Source organism: Echinops telfairi, unplaced genomic scaffold (assembly GCF_000313985.2).
Source record: "Echinops telfairi isolate 266 unplaced genomic scaffold, ASM31398v2 ScPeMD7_1713;HRSCAF=2227, whole genome shotgun sequence".
Classification (NCBI taxonomy): Eukaryota; Metazoa; Chordata; class Mammalia; order Afrosoricida; family Tenrecidae; genus Echinops; species Echinops telfairi.
Window position 1 is genome coordinate 19,393,154 of NW_022105611.1, and position 20,269 is coordinate 19,413,422.

Here is a 20,269-nt window from a genome sequence, read left to right on the forward strand (position 1 = left end):
TACATTTCCCCATCTTACTGCATAAATTTTAATTTCTATATAGTGTATTTTATTTTCAAAAATGCCCCCATCAAGCTATCAGACTGATTCGCCTTCTAAAATGACAAGTGGGCAGTATTACTAGCAAAATGCTGCTAACTATGGTAAACTTCAAATACCAAAGGGGGGAAAAATTTAAGTATACCTTTATATTTAAATTTAAAATATTAGTATGAATTCACCCCTAAACTCCATATTATGGTTTCAAATACCATTTCCCACTAAAAGGAATCAGGGTTCCCTGGATAAATTGCCGATTCCAGGATGAGCACAGGAATTGGAATAAATTAGGTTGGGAGATATATTTTGCCAGAAAACAATGAAGCTAACCAAGGTATTGGGGTCATTTCCAAACAGAACCTATGTTGAAGGGGCGCCCACTGAACAAGGATGGGACAGTTCACATAAAAAGCAGTAATCACTGATTTTTTAAAGGAACAATCTAAATTTAACATTGTTAAGAGAGGCAAACATATTTGCCTCCCTTATGATTTAGTAGGAATTACACAGCACCTATTCTTGCCAAAAGAATTGAACTAAATCTAATCTTGCCTCTAGCTTCAACTACTTATTATAGGAAAGAAGTAGGGGATAGAGAAACATGTTAATACCAAGAAAATTCAGTCAATATATAATAGGCTTTGTGCATACTCAGAAAACAGACATAGGGAGTGGTTCAACAGGGCTGAGATATTACAGCATCAAAGTAACTGAAATGATATATATAAACTTACAGCAATTAGATACCATGGGATCTAAGCTGATCATAAAGGAGGAGGGGCCTATTGGAGAGTACGAAAAAACAGGAAGTTTTTGTGAGGACAGTTCCATTAAGAGACGGTATGGTGGTAGCTGCCCAGCAGATGGAAGGAACTGATGATGCAGGTCAAAGGGTTGAACCCCAAAGTATGCTGTTGAGTTAAAAATCTTTTTGATATTTAAGTTAATACTGCATAGTTGGGGTCAGGCAGGTGGTGGGCACAGGTTAGACCTCTGCTGAAAGCTTTCATTGCTTTTTCTCAGAATTTGTCTATTTTTCATTATATCACAAGTTACGTTTGCTGATATTAACTGAATGACTATTTTCTTTACAGGGAAATAAACTCAAAGACCACCTTGAAATTTGTTCATACATCTTTCCATGGCGTTGGACATGACTATGTCCAGAAGGCTTTTCAAGTGTTTGGTTTTAAGCCCCCAATTCCAGTACCAGAGCAGAAAGATCCGGATCCAGACTTTTCTACCGTGAAATGCCCAAATCCTGAAGAAGGAGAGTCTGTGCTGGTATTTTCCCAGTGTCTATTTAAACTATTCTATTTCTGAGACTTCACCAGGATAGGCAGAACACAGCGACAATTCAAAATTTATTTTAAAAAGCAGGAACCACTTTAGTTTACATCTTTTATGTTGATATTGGAGCCGTATTCTGTTAAGCTGAAACCTTTGTGGTGGGGTCCCTACTTCTACATGTCTTGTCCTAGGGTGAGCCAGGTTACATTCCTTCTAAAATGCGTGGGATTAACACAGTGCCAGCATTTAGCATATTAACATTGGACTTTAACTTCTTTAGGATAACCTAACTTTGGGGTCACTGTTTCAGGAACTTTCTCTGAGACTGGCAGAGAAAGAAAATGCCCGGATCGTCTTAGCCACAGATCCTGATGCAGACCGACTAGCAGTAGCGGAACTTCTGGAAAAGTAAGTTGAATGTATTATTAGCAGTTGAAATGATGAAAAACAGTCTTGTATTTTAAGTCTTATAGGCTCATGATAAAACAAGAATATAAACCTTCTGTAAGCTCCACCATCGAAGCCCTATTAAATATTGATATCTTAATATTGCCTAACAAAGTTTCAGCTAAGCAGATATTTAAAGAGATCATTGTTTTTATAAAACTGTGATTATACTATATATAGCTTTACATCCTGATTATTTTACACTTAACGTTGTATAACCAGCAGTCCTTCCTGTCCTTAAATATTGTTTGAAAATATTAAGTTTTCAAATAGCGTGGTATCCCAGCATATTGATTTACCAGTTTATTTGTGTGTTTTTTAAATCATTTTATTAGGGGCTCATACAACTCATCACAATCCATACATACATCAGTTGTGTAAAGCACATTTGTACATTCAGTGCCCTCATCATTCTCAAAACATTTGCTCTCCACTTAAGCCCCTTATTTGTTAATTACCTGATGTTTCCCTTTAGGTAGTCAGTTTTGTCATTTTTATTTTGTGACAAATGCCCTTAAACAGGTAGGCATAAACATTGGTCATAATGTTTTGGGATTTTTTTTTTTCTTATTGGGTAATGGAATAAAAACAACAAGGTCATAGTTTTCCAAAAGACCCCGCAGGCATGCCTACCCTAAGCCCCCCCCCCCCTGCACTATTAGAAAAATAGTAGTCAATATTTTCTCAAAGACCCCATGTGAGAATGTTTGGGTATTTTCCTATTTGAAGGATTCTGATTTTTTCAGCTCATGGAGTCAGTGGATTTGCATGAGAAATTAGAGAGGTCTTGGCTTTAGATTTTAATTTTCTCCACAGTGGTCACTGGAAAGTTTTCACCGGCAATGAACTGGCAGCCTTGTTTGGGTGGTGGATGTTTGCTTGCTGGAAGGAGAATAAGTCCAGGAATGCTGATGTGAAGAATGTTTATATGTTAGCCACCACCGTCTCTTCTAAAATCCTGAAAGCAATTGCACTTAAAGAAGGATTTCATTTTGAAGTAAGAATCATATCTGTGTGCTACTCTTTCACACTTGTTTCTCTAAATTAACTTGTTTCTAAAATCCATCAAAACAGATTTTTATTGACTTTATTTACCATCTCACCTTTTTTTTTTTTTAATCATTTTAATTCTGTTAACACTTTGAAATTCTCCTTGATGGTCCAGACACCTTGAGCCAAATTCATTCTGTGTGTGCACAGTTTCTGGGAGTAAGATAAGGTATTCTTCTAAAAATTGCATTAATGCTTGTTATTCTATGCAACAATATCTCATTTTCATCCTGGGAAAATTTGGCTCCTGGTGGTGCCTTACCAATACTATAAACTCGACACCCCAAAACTGTAGGTGTTACTAACCTCTTAGTTAGGCCCTTTAAGCACAGTCTTCAGCAACTTTAAGTAATCATTTTTAAGTTGTAGCTTATGAGACCCTATGATTTCATGTCCAAAAGATAATTAGTGGCTCCCCAGTTAAGTTGATCTGTAAAGGTCATTTTCGAAGCTGTGAGACTAATGTCAACTAAGCTACCTGGACGCTGCTCTCTGTGCCAGGTGTCAGTGGAAATGGCACATTTGGGTATTTATCTTAAGTAATAGTCATGCTACTGATTTATTGTCATAGCACTAATTTATTGGCTGAATAAAAGAAAATTGTACTGGGCTTTATGAGAGAACTTTCTATCCTTAGCCTTTCTAAAATATATACAACCAAGGAGGAAAAAAAACCCCAGAACCCTAAGATTCTAAATTTCAGTGATCTTAATATTTTCCTTGCTTATGTCTGTGACAAGAAAAACACATCATGAGCCTAAGACAGAAAAGGATGGCTCTAAAGGCCACTATGATAAATTGTGCTTGCTTATTTTTGATGTGGGTGGCAAGGGTAGTGGTGGTGGCGGGTGGGGGGCACGGCTGGTTTGTCTTTTAGGAGACAGCGAGGTAAATTAGGAATCTTAGTGATGAGCTCTAGAATTCCTATTTATCATACACTCTTTCTGTCAAAATAGTGCATGTCTTCAAAGTGAGCAGAAGGTCCTCAGGTGAAAAGTCCTCAGAAAGACAGCGTTACTGTCGGTGGCTTCGTGTAGGACCACAGTACGACGGTCTCACACAGTCAGTTCAAGCACATGCTGTGATGATGTTCAAAGGACTTAAGTAAAAGTGTCTTCTAGCCTTTCATTACTTGGGGAGACTAAGTCACAACTTAGATAGGTACTCTTATGTCAGTGGTAAGCATACAGTTTCAAGGACCGTTTCTGAGGAGCAATGTAATTAAATCCTGGCTCCTTCTTTTCTATGCAGCTTACACTTGGGCAGATCGACTTAACCCCTGAGCCTCTGTTTCCGCAGTTTTTGTAGCAGTAGGAAATAATGGATAGAAAGCCCCTATTCCAATGCTTGATACGTAGTCGATGGTCATAATGTGTGAGTGCACCTGTGTCACGCTGTGACTCTTCATGCACCACTTATAAATATCGGATCATATTTGGCATACAGTACACCCCCTTCTGTGCTCAGTAAGTAGTAAGTGATGAGTCGTGGCAGTGTGGGTATTCATAGCACTCTATGACTATAGATGTACCACTACAAAACACCGTGTGCTGAAGACCGTAATGGGAGGTTATGAGCACTTAGTGTTGCGGGCATTTAAGGATAGGTTTTTTTCTCTAATCTGTATTTATGAGAGAGTCACTTACCCAGAGTGGCCTCCTCTGTATTTCAGGAAACATTGCCAGGTTTTAAATGGATTGGAAGTAGGATAAAAGACCTGCTGGAACACGGGAAAGAAGTCCTTTTTGCGTTTGAAGAGTCTATTGGTATGTAGTCAATATTAAGACCTTTGAAATTTGATGGAGAACATTTTTTTAAATATGGTAATTCTATGGAGAGGAATTTTTTGCTCCTGGATTTGCATTCTGAGTGATAAAAACCACAGAGAACTCAGATATGAGTAGATGCATTTCACCTGGGGTAGTCAGAAGGCGTGTAGAGGAGCTCCCTCTAGTGCAAAGCTGTTCTAGTTGTTGCCCTTCTGAAGAGATGCAAAAGTAGTGAATTTGCCAGCTCACCTTCTCCTCTGATAGTATCTTTTCTAAAGGTGGCTTTGCCCCCCAGGCTTTCTGTGTGGAACGTCGGTTTTGGATAAAGATGGGGTGAGTGCAGCAGTTGTTGTGGCCGAGATGGCTTCGTACCTGGAAACCAGGAACGTCACATTGGGACAGCAGCTGATTAAGGTTTACGAAAAGTAAGTTGTGCTGTGAAGAATTGCACGTTAGGTTTTTCTTTTGCGGGGGACTTACACTTAGCTTTCTAAATTCATTTTTGAATAGTCATTCTTTTCAAAAGAAGTATTAAAACTGCCGGAATGAAAGGCTAGCATTTTCTACACAATACGGTAATAGGCTTATCTTTAATATATATGTATGTATATACATATCATATATATGTAATGTGTTAAGGATTTATCTGAAATCTGATTTGGGCACTTTACATCTCTTGCAGATATGGATATCATATTTCAAAAACTTCATATTTCTTATGTTATGATCCATCTACCATCAAAAGTATATTCGAAAGACTTCGCAACTTTGATTCTCCAAAGGAATATCCAAAATTCTGTGGGACATTTGCCATATTGCATATACGAGATGTTACCACTGGGTATGATAGCAGTCAGCCTAATAAGAAATCAGTGAGTACCCATTTTTTAAATAAAATGTTAATAATTCATACAATAATAAAATGATGGGCCTTTAAGCTTATGAGTTTCTTAAGACTAGGATCCATTGTTTTTTTCTCCAGAGCATTTGTAAGTCGACTAGGTAGTCTCTCTCCCTTTGATTGTGTCGTCTTCTCTGCCCCCAATAATCATCTGTGCATATGTGTCTACTACATGTATGTGCAGGTGTATGATTTGATGCTAAATAATGTTGAAAATAAAGTCTAAAAACATTTCATCATTTCAAAACCATACACCTTTCTTATTTTAACTTCCATTTCTAATTGAATTTCCTATCCCTATACCACCCAGGTGACATGGTGGTTATGTGTTGGGCTGCTAACCGCAAGGTGGGCAGTTCAAAACCACCAGCCACTCCTCGGGAAGAAAGATGAGTCTTTCTGCCCTGTAAAGAGTTGTAGTGTCAGAAGCCCACAAGGGTTCTTTCAGGGTCATCGTGATTTGGGGTTGCCTTGATGGCAGTGGGTTTGGTTTTGGGCACACTACTGGAGAAGCAGTTTCTTACATACAACTTTCCCCCTGTATTTCTGTTCAGGCTCGTTCCTTAGTCAGCATGTTCTTTCTACTGCTACAGATCCATACATCAGTATTATTTAAGACAAAGCAGATGTCACCTCCTCCACATAGACCTCACATCCCATAGTCAGACATTTTCTCTCTTTTTGAATTTATTTATTTTTTATTTTATTTATTTTTAAAATAATTTTATTGGGGGCTCGTACAACTCTTATCACAATCCATACATCTATCCATTGTATCAAGCACATTTGTACATTTGTTGCCATCCTCATTCTCAAAACATTTGCTTTCTACTTGAGCCCTTGGTATCAGCTCCTCATTTTCCCCCTCCCCACAAGCCCCTCCCTCATGAACCCTTGATAATTTATAAATTATTATTATTTTGTCATATCTTACACTGTCCAATGTCTCCCTTCACCCACTTTTCTGTTGTCCATCCCCCAGGGAGGGGGTTATAGTTAGATCCTTGTAATCAGTTCCCCCTTCCCACCCCACCCTCCCTTCACCCTCCCCGTATCACCACTCTAGCCCTGGTCCTGAATCAGACATATTCTGATGTTTCATTGCATAATGGGCCTTTCTCCTGGAATTTGTTATTTTCTATCTCATATGTGTCAGTTTGTTGTACTGTAGAGGTTTGTATGTTCCTGTGATGCTGGAGACCATGCTGTGGTATTTTAAATACGAGGTTTTGGTAGACCTTCCAGACTGAAACAGGCTAGAGAGAGAGAAAAAACCAAGACCACTTCTGAAAAATTAGCCAATGAAGACCTTATGAGTGGCACTGACACATTGTCTGATGTATTGCCAGAAGGTAGGCCCCTCAGGTTAGAAGGTGCTCAAACATGACCAGGGAAGAGCTGACTCCTCAAAGGAGAGTCAACCCTGATCGCAAGAAAGGAGCGAAGTTTGGGGGACCATTATGGCTGATGTGACATGACTCAAAATGATGAGAAAGAGATACAAACAGCTGTTAATAAGAAGAACCTGAAATGTATGATGTCTTAATCTAGGAAAATTGGAAGTCATCAGAAATGAGTGCATAATGATCACTATCCCGGATACCAGTGGGCTGAAATGGACTGGCCTTGGCCACTTTGAATGAGACGATCATGGTTTGTGATGCCGGGGAAAGGGGAATAGTGTTGCATTCAGCCTCAAAAAGAACATTTCAAGATGTGTCTTGCAGTAGAGTGCTGTCTGTGATAGGTAATATCCATACACCTACAAGACAGACCAGTTAATATTATTATTCAAGTTTACACAGCAACCACTATCTTAAGTCAATTAAATGCAATCAAGAATCATTGATAATTATTGGTGATTAGATTGCAAAAAGTGGAAGCAACGAGGAAAAAGAAGAAAGAGAATGATGGCTTTGGTGATAGAAATGAAGCTGGATATCAAATGATAGGATTTGGCAAGACCAGTGACTTAGTCGTTGCAAATGCTTTTTTCTTCAACAACATGAACAATGGCCATCCACACCGACCTTGCCAGATGGAATGCATAGGAATAAAATTGACTTTATCTCTGGAAAGAGACAGTGGAGAATTCCAGTATCATCAGCCAAAACAAGGCCGAGGGCCAACTGTGAAACAGATCATCAATTGCTCATATGCAAGTTCAGGTTGAAGCTGAAGAAAATCTAAACAAGTCCACAAGAGCCAAAATACAGCATTGAATGTACCGCACCTGAGTTTAGACACCATCACCATCTCATGGCCTCTAAATTTAGGTGGGTTATACTCAATGTCGTATTTTGGCTCCCAACAATAGATCTGACACATTGAGCACTAATGATCAGAGACCAGAGGAGTGATAGGATGACACCATATATGAAGAAAGAAAAATTGTCATTAAAAAGACAGGAACTAAAGAAAAGACCAAAATGGATATCAGAAGAGATTCTGGAACTTGCTCTTGAACTTAGCAGAATGGAAAATTTAAAAAGGCAACGCAAGACTATACAATGCACTCAACTGTGTGGGTGATAACATGTATTATAATGAAATATGCAAAGACCTGGCGTAAGAAAACCAAAAGGGAAGAGCATAGTTGACATTTCTCAAGCTGAAAAAAATGAAGAAAAAATTCAAGCCTTGAAGTGGAAAGATGAAGGATTCCATGGGCACAGTATTGACCAATGCAGGAAGCGTCGAAGGAAGGAAGGCACAGAATCATTCGATGACAAAGAATTGGTCAGTGTCCAACCATTGCAAGAAGTAGCTTATAATCAAGGACTGATGTTATTGAAAGAAGATATATAAGCTGTACTGCAGGCATTGGCATAAAGCAAGCCTCCAGGAATTAAGAGAATGCCAATTAGACATTTTCAACAAATGGATGTAACCCTGGAGGCACTCATTTGTCTATGCCAAGAAATTTGGGAGACTGCCAACTGACTGGACGAGACCCACATTTGTACCCAATCCAAAGCAAAGAGACGCAACGGAATGCATACATTTTAATAATATTATTAATAGCAAGTAAAATTTTCAAAAGATAATTTTTGAATGTAGACAGAGAACTGATAGAAGTTGAAGCCAGATTCAGAAGAGGGCATGAAATGAGAGATCGCTGCCATCACATGGACTTTGGCGAACAGCAGAGGATACCAGAAAGATGTTTACTTGTATTTTATTGACTAGACAAAAGCATTCAACTTCATGGATCAGAACAAAATATGGACAGCATTGGGACAAATGAGGATTCCAGAACACGTCATTGTGCTTATATGGAACCTGTCCATGGCTTCTCCAGCAGAGCAATAATATACAGTGTGGTTTAAAATGAGGACAGATGTGGTCAAGGTTGTTTCTTTTCACCATACTTATTCAATCTGAATGCAGAGCAAATGAAACGCTAGATTATGTGAAGAACACGACATTAGAATTAGAGGAAGGCTTCTTGCAGATCACATAACTTGCTTATATTGACAGTGAAGAGGATTTGAAGTACACTGGTAAAGATCAAATACTAACACCTTCAGTGTGGATTAAACCTCAATGTAAATAAACCCCACATCCTTCCAACTGAGCTAATTTTAAAAATCATGATAAATGGAGAAAAGATTGACGTTGACCAAGATTCCAGGTTATTTGGATTCACCATCAATACTCATGGAAGAAGTAATCAAGAAATCAGAAGACATATTGCATTGGACAAATCTGCGACACACACCTCTTTAGAGTATTAAAGAGCAAGCTGTACGAGCCCTCAATAAAATGCTCTTTTAATAACATGACATAAATAAATAAAAATAAAAAAGCACTAAAGAGCAGAGATGTCACTTTGAGTATAAAAGTGCCCCTGATCCAAGCCATGCTTATTTTTGAGCAACTCACATGCATGTGAGAGATGGGCAGTGGATAAGGTTGACCATGGAAGAATTGATGCCTTGTGGTGGTAGGAAAGAATACGGAATATACCACTGTTGGCCAGAAGAGCGTATATATCTGTCTTGGAAGGAGAACATCTGGAATATTACTTAGAAGTGAGGATGGTAAGACTTTTTCTCATATACATCAGGAGGGACCAGGCCCTGGAGAAAATACCACGCGTGGTAAATTGGCGAGAGGCCTTCAACAAGGTAGACTGACACAGTGGCTGCAGCATTAGACTCAGACACGGCACTGATTGGAGGAGGATGCAGAGCCAGGCAGTGTTTTGTACCATTGTACACAGGGTCACTGTGGATCAGCATCGACTCCACGGCACCTAATAGCAACACCTTAGGTTACCATTGTGTTATACAAAGCAGATCAATTAGCAAAATGTTCTTCAGCCCTTCAAAGTTCCCACCTGTACATAAGATACTCGGTAAATATTATGTCAGAGATTGCTGAACATGTTAGTTTTGTTGTTATGAATATCAGCCCCTCCCTTCCCCCTACCCGCCTGAAAAACTGCTGCCATCCAGACAATTACGACTCTTAGCAACATCGAAGGGGACAGGTTAGAATTGCCTCTGTGAGTTTCCGGGACTAAATCTTGAGAGGAGTAGAAAGCCTCTTCTTTCTCCCTCAGAGCAGTTGGTGAGTTTGAACTGATGACCTTGGGGTTAACAGCTCAAATGTGTAGCCCACTGTGCCACTGGAGCTCCAAATTATTGTTATTAGCCTAGCACTGAACTAGTAGCGCTCAGTGTTGTCTTGAGATTCTAAGGGCATAATTTATTTTGGGAGGTCTGCAATCTCTCTCTTAGATCTGCAATCTCTTATGTGGACTCCAACTCGCATTTGATTTTTGTATATTTATCTAGTCAACAGTTACCCCCCTCTCAGTTGTTGCTATTCTGTGTATGCATGTGTGTGTGTGTGTCTTGTTCTGTCTATAAGCTACTTGAAGAACCAATGCTTCTACTTCGTTTTCAAGTCTGTTTGTCTTCAGAGTGCTTTCTCATTGCTCTCCTGGGAGGCTTCCTACAGTTTTATAGGAGTACAGATGTTGTTATTCCCAATACTACGTAAGTAGTAACTGTCAAGGATTTCTCGAGCTCTTTCTGCACATGACAGATCGACATTCACCTGTATGTTCAGCAGGTGTGTATCAAAGCCCTTCTGTGCTACAGGCACAAACACTCTGAGAATAAGCAAGGACGAAGGCATTGTTTCGGCACTCCAGAAACATCCCAGCGAGGAAGCAGACAATGTAGTTCTTTACAATATAATGATAGTTCTACAGGGAAGTATGCGTACCACAGAAAAAAGGCAGAGGAGCGACCCCTAGTTCAGATGTTAGAGGCCTGGGGAAGACGTTACAGTGCACTGTTCTGGGCAGGAGTTACTCAAATGCAGGAGGAACAGGGAGTTCTGGGCAAAGGGAGCAGCAGGTGCTCGTTGTGGAAATGAGAAGGCGTGTCTCCTTTAGAGAGTGAGCTCAGTCGTTCTCCAGAGCAGGAGTCTGGAGCGAGGGAAGAATGAATGGCAGGTATGGAGAGTCAGGGGAAGAGGGCCACGCCCCCCGGCAGGTGCTGCTTTAGCAGTGAAAAAGGATGGCAGGCTGAATTTAACATTGTTGCAGTACCGGTGGAGAGCATTGCCCCCCAATTTGAGCTGAATAAAAGATAGGATAGATTGGACTGGCCGAGTTGGTGTTTGTGAGTGAGAAAGCGCGCAGGAAGGCCTCTTCTAGCAGCTGGTTTATGGTCGTCCCACTGGGCACGAGAGGGCTCTCAGGACCCGATGTGAAGGCACCACTGTCAGCTGAGGGATTGTACACGTCCACAGTTGTCCAACATACCTTGATAGACTGGTCTGAGTGCCTGGAGAATCCCAGCGCCGGTCCATGCATTAAATATCAGGAAAGCGTAAGTTCTTTCTGAATGTTTAGGAGGAAAGTTTAAATCATAGAGTAGGTTACTTTGGATATCCCCCAGGGGATGTGCACTCTGCTTTGGAGACCACTAACATGCCATTTGTGGAAATGGTTTGAAGTTGCAAAGCACCTTTGCAAGCACACAGGCAGAGTGGACTTGGGAACAGACAGACCAGCTTCCACTTTTTCATGTGCCACATAGCTGCTGCCTTGTGTAAATCACTTCCTCTCCAAGGCGCCCCTTTACTTTTCAGGATTATTGTTGAGCCCAGGGATCGTGTGTGTGAGGTATAGAACTATTACTATAAATGTTCATTAAGTGGTATATTTATGAATTGTTATTTAAAAAGTCTTCCTTTGTATTTTCTAATTCTTGAAAAAGCAAAAAGATACTGGGTATAATTAAGCTGTTGCTACAATTGTGCCTAGGTGCTGCCTGTGAGCAAGAACAGCCAGATGATTACATTTACTTTTCAAAATGGTTGCGTGGCTACTCTTCGGACCAGCGGGACAGAACCAAAGATAAAGTATTATGCAGAAATGTGTGCATCACCTGACCAGAGGTAAAAATTGACATGCACACGCTTAAAAATGAGACTAAGTCAAAAAGTATTCCTTAAAAAAAATCACAGAATGCTTTATTAAACAAGAAATATCAAAACATGAAGCTATTGTTCCTTGACACTTTTGAAGGCAGTGTTTCCATCTCTACTACCCTTTCCTGAACAATCCGTCGCTTTTCTAGTTCCATGTGAAATAGCCGTTCTGGCACCCGGAGGGAGTCACACATTTCTTGTTAAGTGTTCCTTGGCTTTTAGGATCTCCCAGACTGTTCTCCACAGTGGTAGCACCATTTGAGAAAGGACTTTTTAAATTATAGTGAATTTATATCAACAAATAATTTGTTACTACTAAGTATTCATTTTCTAGATCTTAAAAATTTGGCTTAATCAGCCCAGTTTATTTCTTTTTAAGAGCATAAACTGTGGCTAATTTAACTTTACTTGAGTAATTGTATTTGTTCAGTGCTCAAGCACAGTGAAAGTTACTTCCTATGATGTGGGTTGACCACAATATGTTTGGAAAGGGGTTTTGAACTGCCTTCAGGGTTCAAGATGTACATATCTTGTATTTCTCTAAATCTTTGCATTTTAAGAGTAGATTTTATTTCCATTTGTGGAAAAAAATAAAACGACTTATTGAAGATGTTCAAAGCAAACCACATTTCGTAATGTTATACTGGTAGTCCCCAACTTAATTATATCCTCGAATGATGACATACCACACCTACAACCACTCCAGTTTTGTTCTGGGTTGTGGGTTTTTTAAATTTTTGTACATCTTATTGTTAGTAATGTGCACTATGTACAGTGTTGCGGTGTGCAATTTTATGATGTTATCATTCTCATGCCAACCTCTAAATGACAAATAAAAATAGGATTTATTACAAGAGTGGTAATAAAAATCAATAATGAGGGTAAAAAGAGGAGCTGACACCAAGGGATCAAATAGAAAGTAAATGTTTAGAGAATAATGTTGGCAACATATATACAAATATGCAAAAAACAAACAAACAAATATGCTTGATACCATTGATGTATGGATTGTTATAAGAGCTGTAAGAGCCCCAATAAAATGCTCTTTTAATTTTAAAAAAAGTCAGTAATAATGAAAACTTTAAAAACAAAAGAGGTTTCCTTTTGGAAAGAAAACCTAAAGAGGGTTCCTTTCCATTATGTCAGAACTGACTGATAGTGGAGCCCTTGGGACAGAACCACGCTGTAAGTCGGAGACTACCTGTATTTGGTTGTACCTTGTGTTTTGCTCTTTTTTGGTTGTACTTTGGTACATACACATATATTTATATATCAATAAATACCATTTAAAAATAAGGCATGACTATGGAAGTAATAACAACTGACTTGTATAACATTTCAAAGGACCACATAAAGGCAGTTTTAAAGAGATGTTCTTAGAAGTGTGTTAGACATGCAGAGCATCTAAGCTGGCAGCTTTGAAAGGCAAACTTTCTTTTTTTATTTTTTTAAGGGTCTGTTCCACTTATTTGATTCCATCCACATCTCTGTACATCACAATCAAAGGCGGCAATGTAGCCCACAGCACCCCCACCCCAAAGGGACGTAGCTTGGGGACCTGCCTCCACTTCAGGCTGTCTGAAGTGACTGGGCTGCCCGTCAACCAGAGGGGGCTTTCTGCACCCACTGCCCCCTGCACCTGTGTCAGGTCCCAACCGAGACCTTCCAGCACCAGCGCCTCCCTGTTCTACACAGTGGGCTAGAACAGGAGAGGCTGGCTGGGTGGAGACAGGTGCTCTCTAAGACAAAGCAGTGCTCTCAGGGAACCTCAGGCAGACAGGGTCCTCCGCGAGTAGAACTGAGACCATTGGGGAAGCCAGAGCTAATGAGAATCCCTCAAGCACAGATCAGATTCACACGGCTGGGGGAGGGGGGAGGAGGTAGGGGGGTGTGCTGTCAGGTGTACAATAGAGATCCTGGAGCCCCAGGCTGGGTTCTAAGCCTCTAAGAAGGGAAACACCTGCCTGGAGGTCTCTCAGTACAGAAGGGGGCCGCCCACCTTTCAACTCCACCTTGAATTGGCCAGTATTCTGAAATCACGTTAGAAGTTCATGCGCCTGTCTCCTCCGTTGGGAGAGGGGCTTTGGGTGAAGAAAAGCCCCTCCATGAAGGTCCCTGGCCAGCCCCTCTCAGGGCATGGAGGGCAGCTCTCTGCCTGAAGGGTCGAAAGGCAAACTGTCAAGTGTCTATTTGTCTCCTAAACACCTCATTGTTTTCATTACATATCCCTATGTTACCTGAAAGATATATGTCATCCTGTAATACCTGTACTGAACATTATTGGAGGTATTTCAGGAAGCTGTTTTGTTTTCACACCTGTTACTAGTAGTCTCTTTTAGACATGGCATTACCTGACCTAGAGAATTCTGTATACATACAATCCTATAACCCACCCACTTCCCATGTCCTGAGGGAATCCTTCCTTTTACTACTGCTCAACTTCATCTTGTGGCAGGGGCGTTTTCTTTCTGTGTGCATGGGTGGGGTTATATTTTGCTGTTGTTTTAACTGAGTGAATTTCTCTTGCATTCACCTCTTGCGCAAGCATTTTGTCAGGGCTTCAGCATTTTGAGAGGGCTTCAGAAAGCTCATGGGGAAATGGAATGAAAAGATAATGAAATCTTTCCCTGGACTTTTCCAAGCTCCTTGGTATATATGCTCTCTTAAAAACTTATTTCTAGCCTGTGAAAACAAAGACTTTCCAAACTGTTCGTCTTTTTCCTCAGTAACACGACTTTACTGGAAGAAGAACTGAAGAGGCTCATTGAAGCTCTGATTGAGAATTTTCTTGAGCCCACGAAGAACGGCCTGACCTGGCGTGCCGTGTAGGGTGCCGCAGACATCTGCACTGGCCGATGGGACAGCACCCCAGGAGCTGCGTGTGGAACCTCGTGTTCCCATTCTTTCTCTCCCCCGTTGGGCCAAGGATTTCTCCCCCCTCTTTCTTTTTGGTCAAGTAGCTAAACACGCTGTGCAATGTTGAAACCGTGTGGAGGGAAACAACTCAAATGGTTTTTCCCGTAATCTTGAACAAAAGTCATTTACATGGAAAGTATTAGAGTACTGCAGTGTTTTGTTTTGTTTTTCCTGTAACAGAAACGTCACAATACAAAAGTGAGTTCTGCTAGGAAAGTCTAGTCACCCTTAGTTCCATGTCGTTGTGTGTAGCATGGTTGCTGTTTTTTGAAAGCAGGTAAATGTGATTTAACTGTCGCGTAAGGTAAGCCTGTGAGAAACCGGCACTGCTCCCAGATGGCTGTGGTAAGTGCCGGTGTGATGCCACAGGCATTGCTGTACACATTAGGTGTTTAAACTAGGATGTTTAGAGCAGTGTTACGGGGTGCTCGTGGTGCAGTCTGTGCGTATTGAAGATTCTGACGTTTACTGAACAGAAAACAATAGGGGCAGCACTCACAGCGGCTTTGTTATTAGATGCAGTGCCTTCCCAGGGGTCTGGTATAAACTGGACACTGTTTCTCCATTGGGTCTGATTCAATCAGTTAACTTTGAGCCGGTTAAGAACAAATCTCCCAAACTCTGTGGGTACTCCTCCGCTGTGTCAAAGTCTCGCTGGTTGAGCAGAGAGAAAAATCTGAACTGAGAAAGGAGCTGTGAATTTATTTAGAAGTCTTAGCTTTTGACTTAGATTTGTAGTCACTTTATTCCTTATTCTGATGAAGTAATGATACTTTCACTAAAAAATAAAATAAAACCATCCAGATCTAAGTATTATGAACCATAATACTAAGTTCCAGTTTATTTTAACATCTTGCTGGCTTCTCTAGACTTTCTGATCCCATAACCACGACTCACTTATTCTTAATGTAGAAAAGTATTTGTTGGAAGGTCATTTGTTGGTTGATTCTTCAGTTTTCTGAAAAAGACCTGGAGAAGTGCTATTTCATCTTCTCAGAGCGTATCCTGGCCTACAGGTCACAGCATAGTTCTACACATGAAATACACTAAAGAAATAGACAGGCAGTGCACTGGGGATAATAAAACTAAATGAATGGCCTATAGGAGGTAGCACTGGTATTAGAGAATGTGTTTCCCTGAAAAATAAATGCTAAAACATTTGAGCTGATTAGAAAGTTCATGAAATCGTGGTTTGGTGTGTCCAATTGTACTTCTCACATGACGAGTTGCCACGATTGTTCATTGGTTCTCTCTTGCTGTCGGACACCTGGATCTTGTATAACTGCAGATAATAGGCAGCTAGTTAAGTGTAGAGCATCATTTTTCTGAAAGAGCTCATTTTTAAAGGCTGTACTGATGAAGAAATGCATAGTTTTTTGTTTATTTTCTTTTAGGACTGTATATTGTAATTTTTTAAATGACCTGTGTTCTATAAAGTGGTATGGCCAGTGCTATGTACATATGAAATATGTTTATATTTGTTTTTGCTACCTGTGTTTCAGTGACTAAAGAACAGGGTGTAGCTAACATGATTATGACAGGCCATTTGTAATCGATAAAGCTACATCCTGATTATCACTCTATTATGAAGAAAACCATTTTATTTGGGTACTTTGATGCAACATTTGGGTCATCTTAAGGTGAACAGTTATTGAAACTCAGAATATTATTTCAAAATATTTTTTAATATGAACACATGAATGCAAATGACTAAAAAGTTAAAGTGAACAAATAAACACAAATGATCCCGAAGTCGGCCGGAGCATGATACTTGGCCTCGTGCGTCCACCCGTCTAGCAGGCTCCATCTAGTGACCACCAGAGCCAGCCAGGAGAGGGCCCTGCTGTTCACGCTTCTCCCCTGAGCAGCGGCATGGGAAGAAGTGCCCCCTCGTTGAGGCTGGGAGAGCAGGGCAGGTCTAGTGGGCAGGTCAGCACACGCATTGGAGAGGCAGAGGAGACGAACAGGAGAAGGTCCGGAAGGCAACAGGAAATACTTCTTGTGAAGAGCAAGCCTGTCAGCCTGCCCTAAAAGGAGGACGTGAACGCGTGAGTTGTTTACGGTTCCGGTTTGTTATGATGATGGATGGCTAGTGGGCCCGTTGTTTTCCTTTATCAGTGCTTACAGCGAGGCCGAACTGCAGGCGGACCCCTTGTACTGACTAAATTCATGCCAGAAGGTTGAGTGTTCAGATCTCTGGGAACTCTAGAAGGGGTGGGGCAGACAGAAACAGGGACACACTGTCGCTGGAGAAGGAAAACCTCTTCAGAAAGAGCTTAAGGAATTAAGATCACTTAACTGAAGACGAGGAAGCTACCGCGAGCGATCTTAAGGCTCAAGTTATTAATTGGGGCTTTTAGCAAAGAACGCAAAGTCAGAAATAAGACAAATTCTTTTCCATCTAGAACAAGAGGTATCGGAATCTTTAAAAGGGGCTGGGGGCCGGGGGCAGACAGCATAAAAAGTTCTAGTTCAGGTTTGATAACTTCTTATACAGGAATCATCATGAAGTCTTCTACTTGAATTTTTCTTTAAAAGTTATTTTAAGGGAATTAAAATGTTAACTATTAAGGGGTATAATAAATGGCCTTTTAAGGTTCTTTTTTTTTATTATTTTTTTTATAAGGTTCTTTTCAACACTTAAAAAAATGAACAAGATGATGTAAAGTAAATTTTGGGTTTCACTCCATCTCTGGGAGAACTTAGCTCATGAGAGTTGTTTGTGTATTTTGAGTAGTGCAATGCATGCGTGCAATGAGGCACGTCTCACTGAGGTGTTATTTAGTTATGCGACTTGAACCCGGTTTTGTTCGTCTCGAAGAATGTGTAGCATTGTAGGACGCTTGAGGCTTGGGTTGTAAATACAAAGTAGTAGTACTTGGATGTAGTAACTTCCGGAGAGAGGTCCTGAGATATCGGCTCCTGCGGAGTATGTTCATCTAGGAAACGGACCTCCCGTTTCTTCAGCGGGTTGCTCCACGGATGGGTCTTCCGGAAAACACGCGCTATGAACTGCTGCTATGGATATTTCTGGTATTTCTTCAGCTCTTTTCTTGATGTTTGTGATACTTGCAAAATCCAAATTTCACATGGATACATTTGATTGTATGCCTTTTTCTCCTCGCTACCTGTTTTTTTCCCTAAGCATCCTCCCACATTTTGTTACTGTGAAAAGTTCTCATTGTATTACCTCTGAGAAGAAATCTTACTTGTATCCATTCAGAATGCTTTACATTTATTCATAAACTGTGTATGGCTGTAAGTTATTTTGTTATTGTCAGAGCATTTTCGCCTTGTTGTAACGTGATTCTAAATCTTATTTCAAACTCTATTTTGATCTGTCTTATTGACTGTATGTTAATTTATTTGGGCCCATTTACACCGCGCGTATTTTCTGAGATTGCTCTCGAAACCGATGAGGAGAGACATGCTCATCAACAAGAAGGGTCGACTGGTTTAATTTTGGGTTTCGAGTTTTTTTGTACCGTGGTCACCCGAAGCACAGCATTTTGAGGACGTTTTTTTCCTTCCTCCTACCTGCTGTTCAAAGGTGGATGACGGCTGCATTGATGAGATTTACTCAATGTCTGAGTTTATACAGCATAATTTAGTTCTAGTTGGAAACAAAGTCACAGGCAAATCCTTAGTGTTGACTGTTGGTGACTAAAAGCTATCTACCGTACGATACTGTCACATTCATTACGTCCTCTTTCCTCCTCCCTGCTCCTTCAAGAAGACAGCCTTGGATGTGTGTGTGGATTGTGATAAGAGTTGTATGAGCCCCAATAAAATGATTAAAAGAAGAAGACAGCCTTAAAACGGTGAACAACTGACCAGAACAAGTGTCCGAGGTGGGGCAAAGTAATACAGCTGGAATGGCCCCTCAGGTGTTTCCACCAGCCTACCCCTAACGCAGAGGCGCACGAGTGTGGCGGGAAGGGGCCTGGGAGCAAGATCAGAAGCAGCCCACCACTCCTGGGACATGTCCTGTTCGGTCTTAAAGATGTAAGTGCATCGCACACTCTCCATAATGAAACGGTTTGTTTTCAAATAACAGCGAGCTCTTCCCGTCAGCACTCAAGCAGGTGCTGGCAGGAAGGAGCAACGTCTTTCTCTCTGAGGGGCTCCGTCTTTCTCCCCCAGCCTGCCCTCCACCCTGCCCTCGCCACATGGCCCTGGAGGGACACAAACTGACTAGTGTCAGAAGCATCACATCCAAGAGACCCATGCCCTTTTGACGGTGACACCTTCACGTCCCAGTGCCAAATTCAACAGACCTGCGAGAATTGTGTTACCGTTTATCCATGCACAGTAGTCTAAGGTGTTGGCCAGTTTGCTCTGTTTAAGGCATTGGTATTTCTTCACGAAGAAGGAACACCTGACTATCAGCTCCTTGAGACCAGGGATCATGATTTATTATTCTCCATGCCCACACCCCCTCGTTCATCAAAAGCACACTGCCATCGAGTCGATTCCGACCCTCTAGGGCAGAGTAGTCCCTTTGGGTTTCCAAGGCTAAACATCTTCGGGGCACAAAGAGCCATATCTTTTCCCACAGAGCCGCTGGTGTGCTCCAACTGCTGACCTGCTGGTTAGGAGCCTAACTGGTAACTTACCACGACACCAAACATAAGGTGCTTCATTGATAATGGAATTAACGGGTTCAAAGTAGCAAATCGTGTAGGAAACAATAATTTAATTTGTTAATTCATCCTTTAAAATTGATTCTCTTTACTGAAATTCATAAGAAGAGAATTTATTGAGCACACCCTTAGGAACTCAGTTTCTTTGGAAGCGGCATATTTTTATTTTGAAATTACATACAATGTCTACCAAGAGGACTATGAGATAGTGTCTATGGATGATACGAATGATACAAATATCATTTGCTTACATGCCATTTTGAGCCTCCTGGTGCTACCTTCTAAGTGAGTCACAATGAATTTGATACTACTGGTTGTGTTTTTGCCCAATGTTATGAGTCATGTCTTACAAGACGTAATAAAACTAGGTTCACAATTGAGCTCAAGCAAGAGCGTGGACCTACAGATAGTGAGACCGCCTCGTTAGTGGCTAGACTAAACTATAGACATTACTGATGGAAGCTATGCTGCCAGCATTTCTCTAAGTGTGTGGCTTTAGTTCCAAAGTGAGCCTTTATTTGAATTTCTGTCAACATCTCATTTTTCCCGATGGGGAAAAATTAAAACAAACCCTCACCAGGGTATGAGTACGGCCTGTGAGGGTTTGCACATTAAGTATTTATGTGTGGATGTCTGCAAGCTTTAGCCACAGGAAGTATTGTCAGTAATAAACAGGCCTCTTATAGGCCTGAGTTTCCAGGTAGCTTTTATTCGATACTGTATCGTTCATAAGAGTTTGCTATCCACACTGAACATGTTCT

The 20,269-nt window shown here is 40.8% G+C and overlaps 1 protein-coding gene across 1 annotated transcript in view; it reads left to right on the forward strand.

Annotated features, from left to right (window-relative positions):
- PGM2L1 (phosphoglucomutase 2 like 1) overlaps positions 1–18,196 on the forward strand; it is a 48,213-nt gene extending 30,017 nt beyond the window's left edge. Inside the window, exons 7-14 of the mRNA XM_004708823.2 lie at positions 1,134–1,323; positions 1,640–1,737; positions 2,593–2,773; positions 4,499–4,592; positions 4,891–5,020; positions 5,278–5,467; positions 11,783–11,916; positions 14,676–18,196. Of these exons, the coding sequence (XP_004708880.1) occupies positions 1,134–1,323; positions 1,640–1,737; positions 2,593–2,773; positions 4,499–4,592; positions 4,891–5,020; positions 5,278–5,467; positions 11,783–11,916; positions 14,676–14,778 (1,120 nt within the window). The 3' untranslated portion in view covers positions 14,779–18,196. The remainder of the gene's footprint in view (positions 1–1,133; positions 1,324–1,639; positions 1,738–2,592; positions 2,774–4,498; positions 4,593–4,890; positions 5,021–5,277; positions 5,468–11,782; positions 11,917–14,675) is intronic.
- The last annotated feature ends 2,073 nt before the right edge of the window (positions 18,197–20,269 follow it).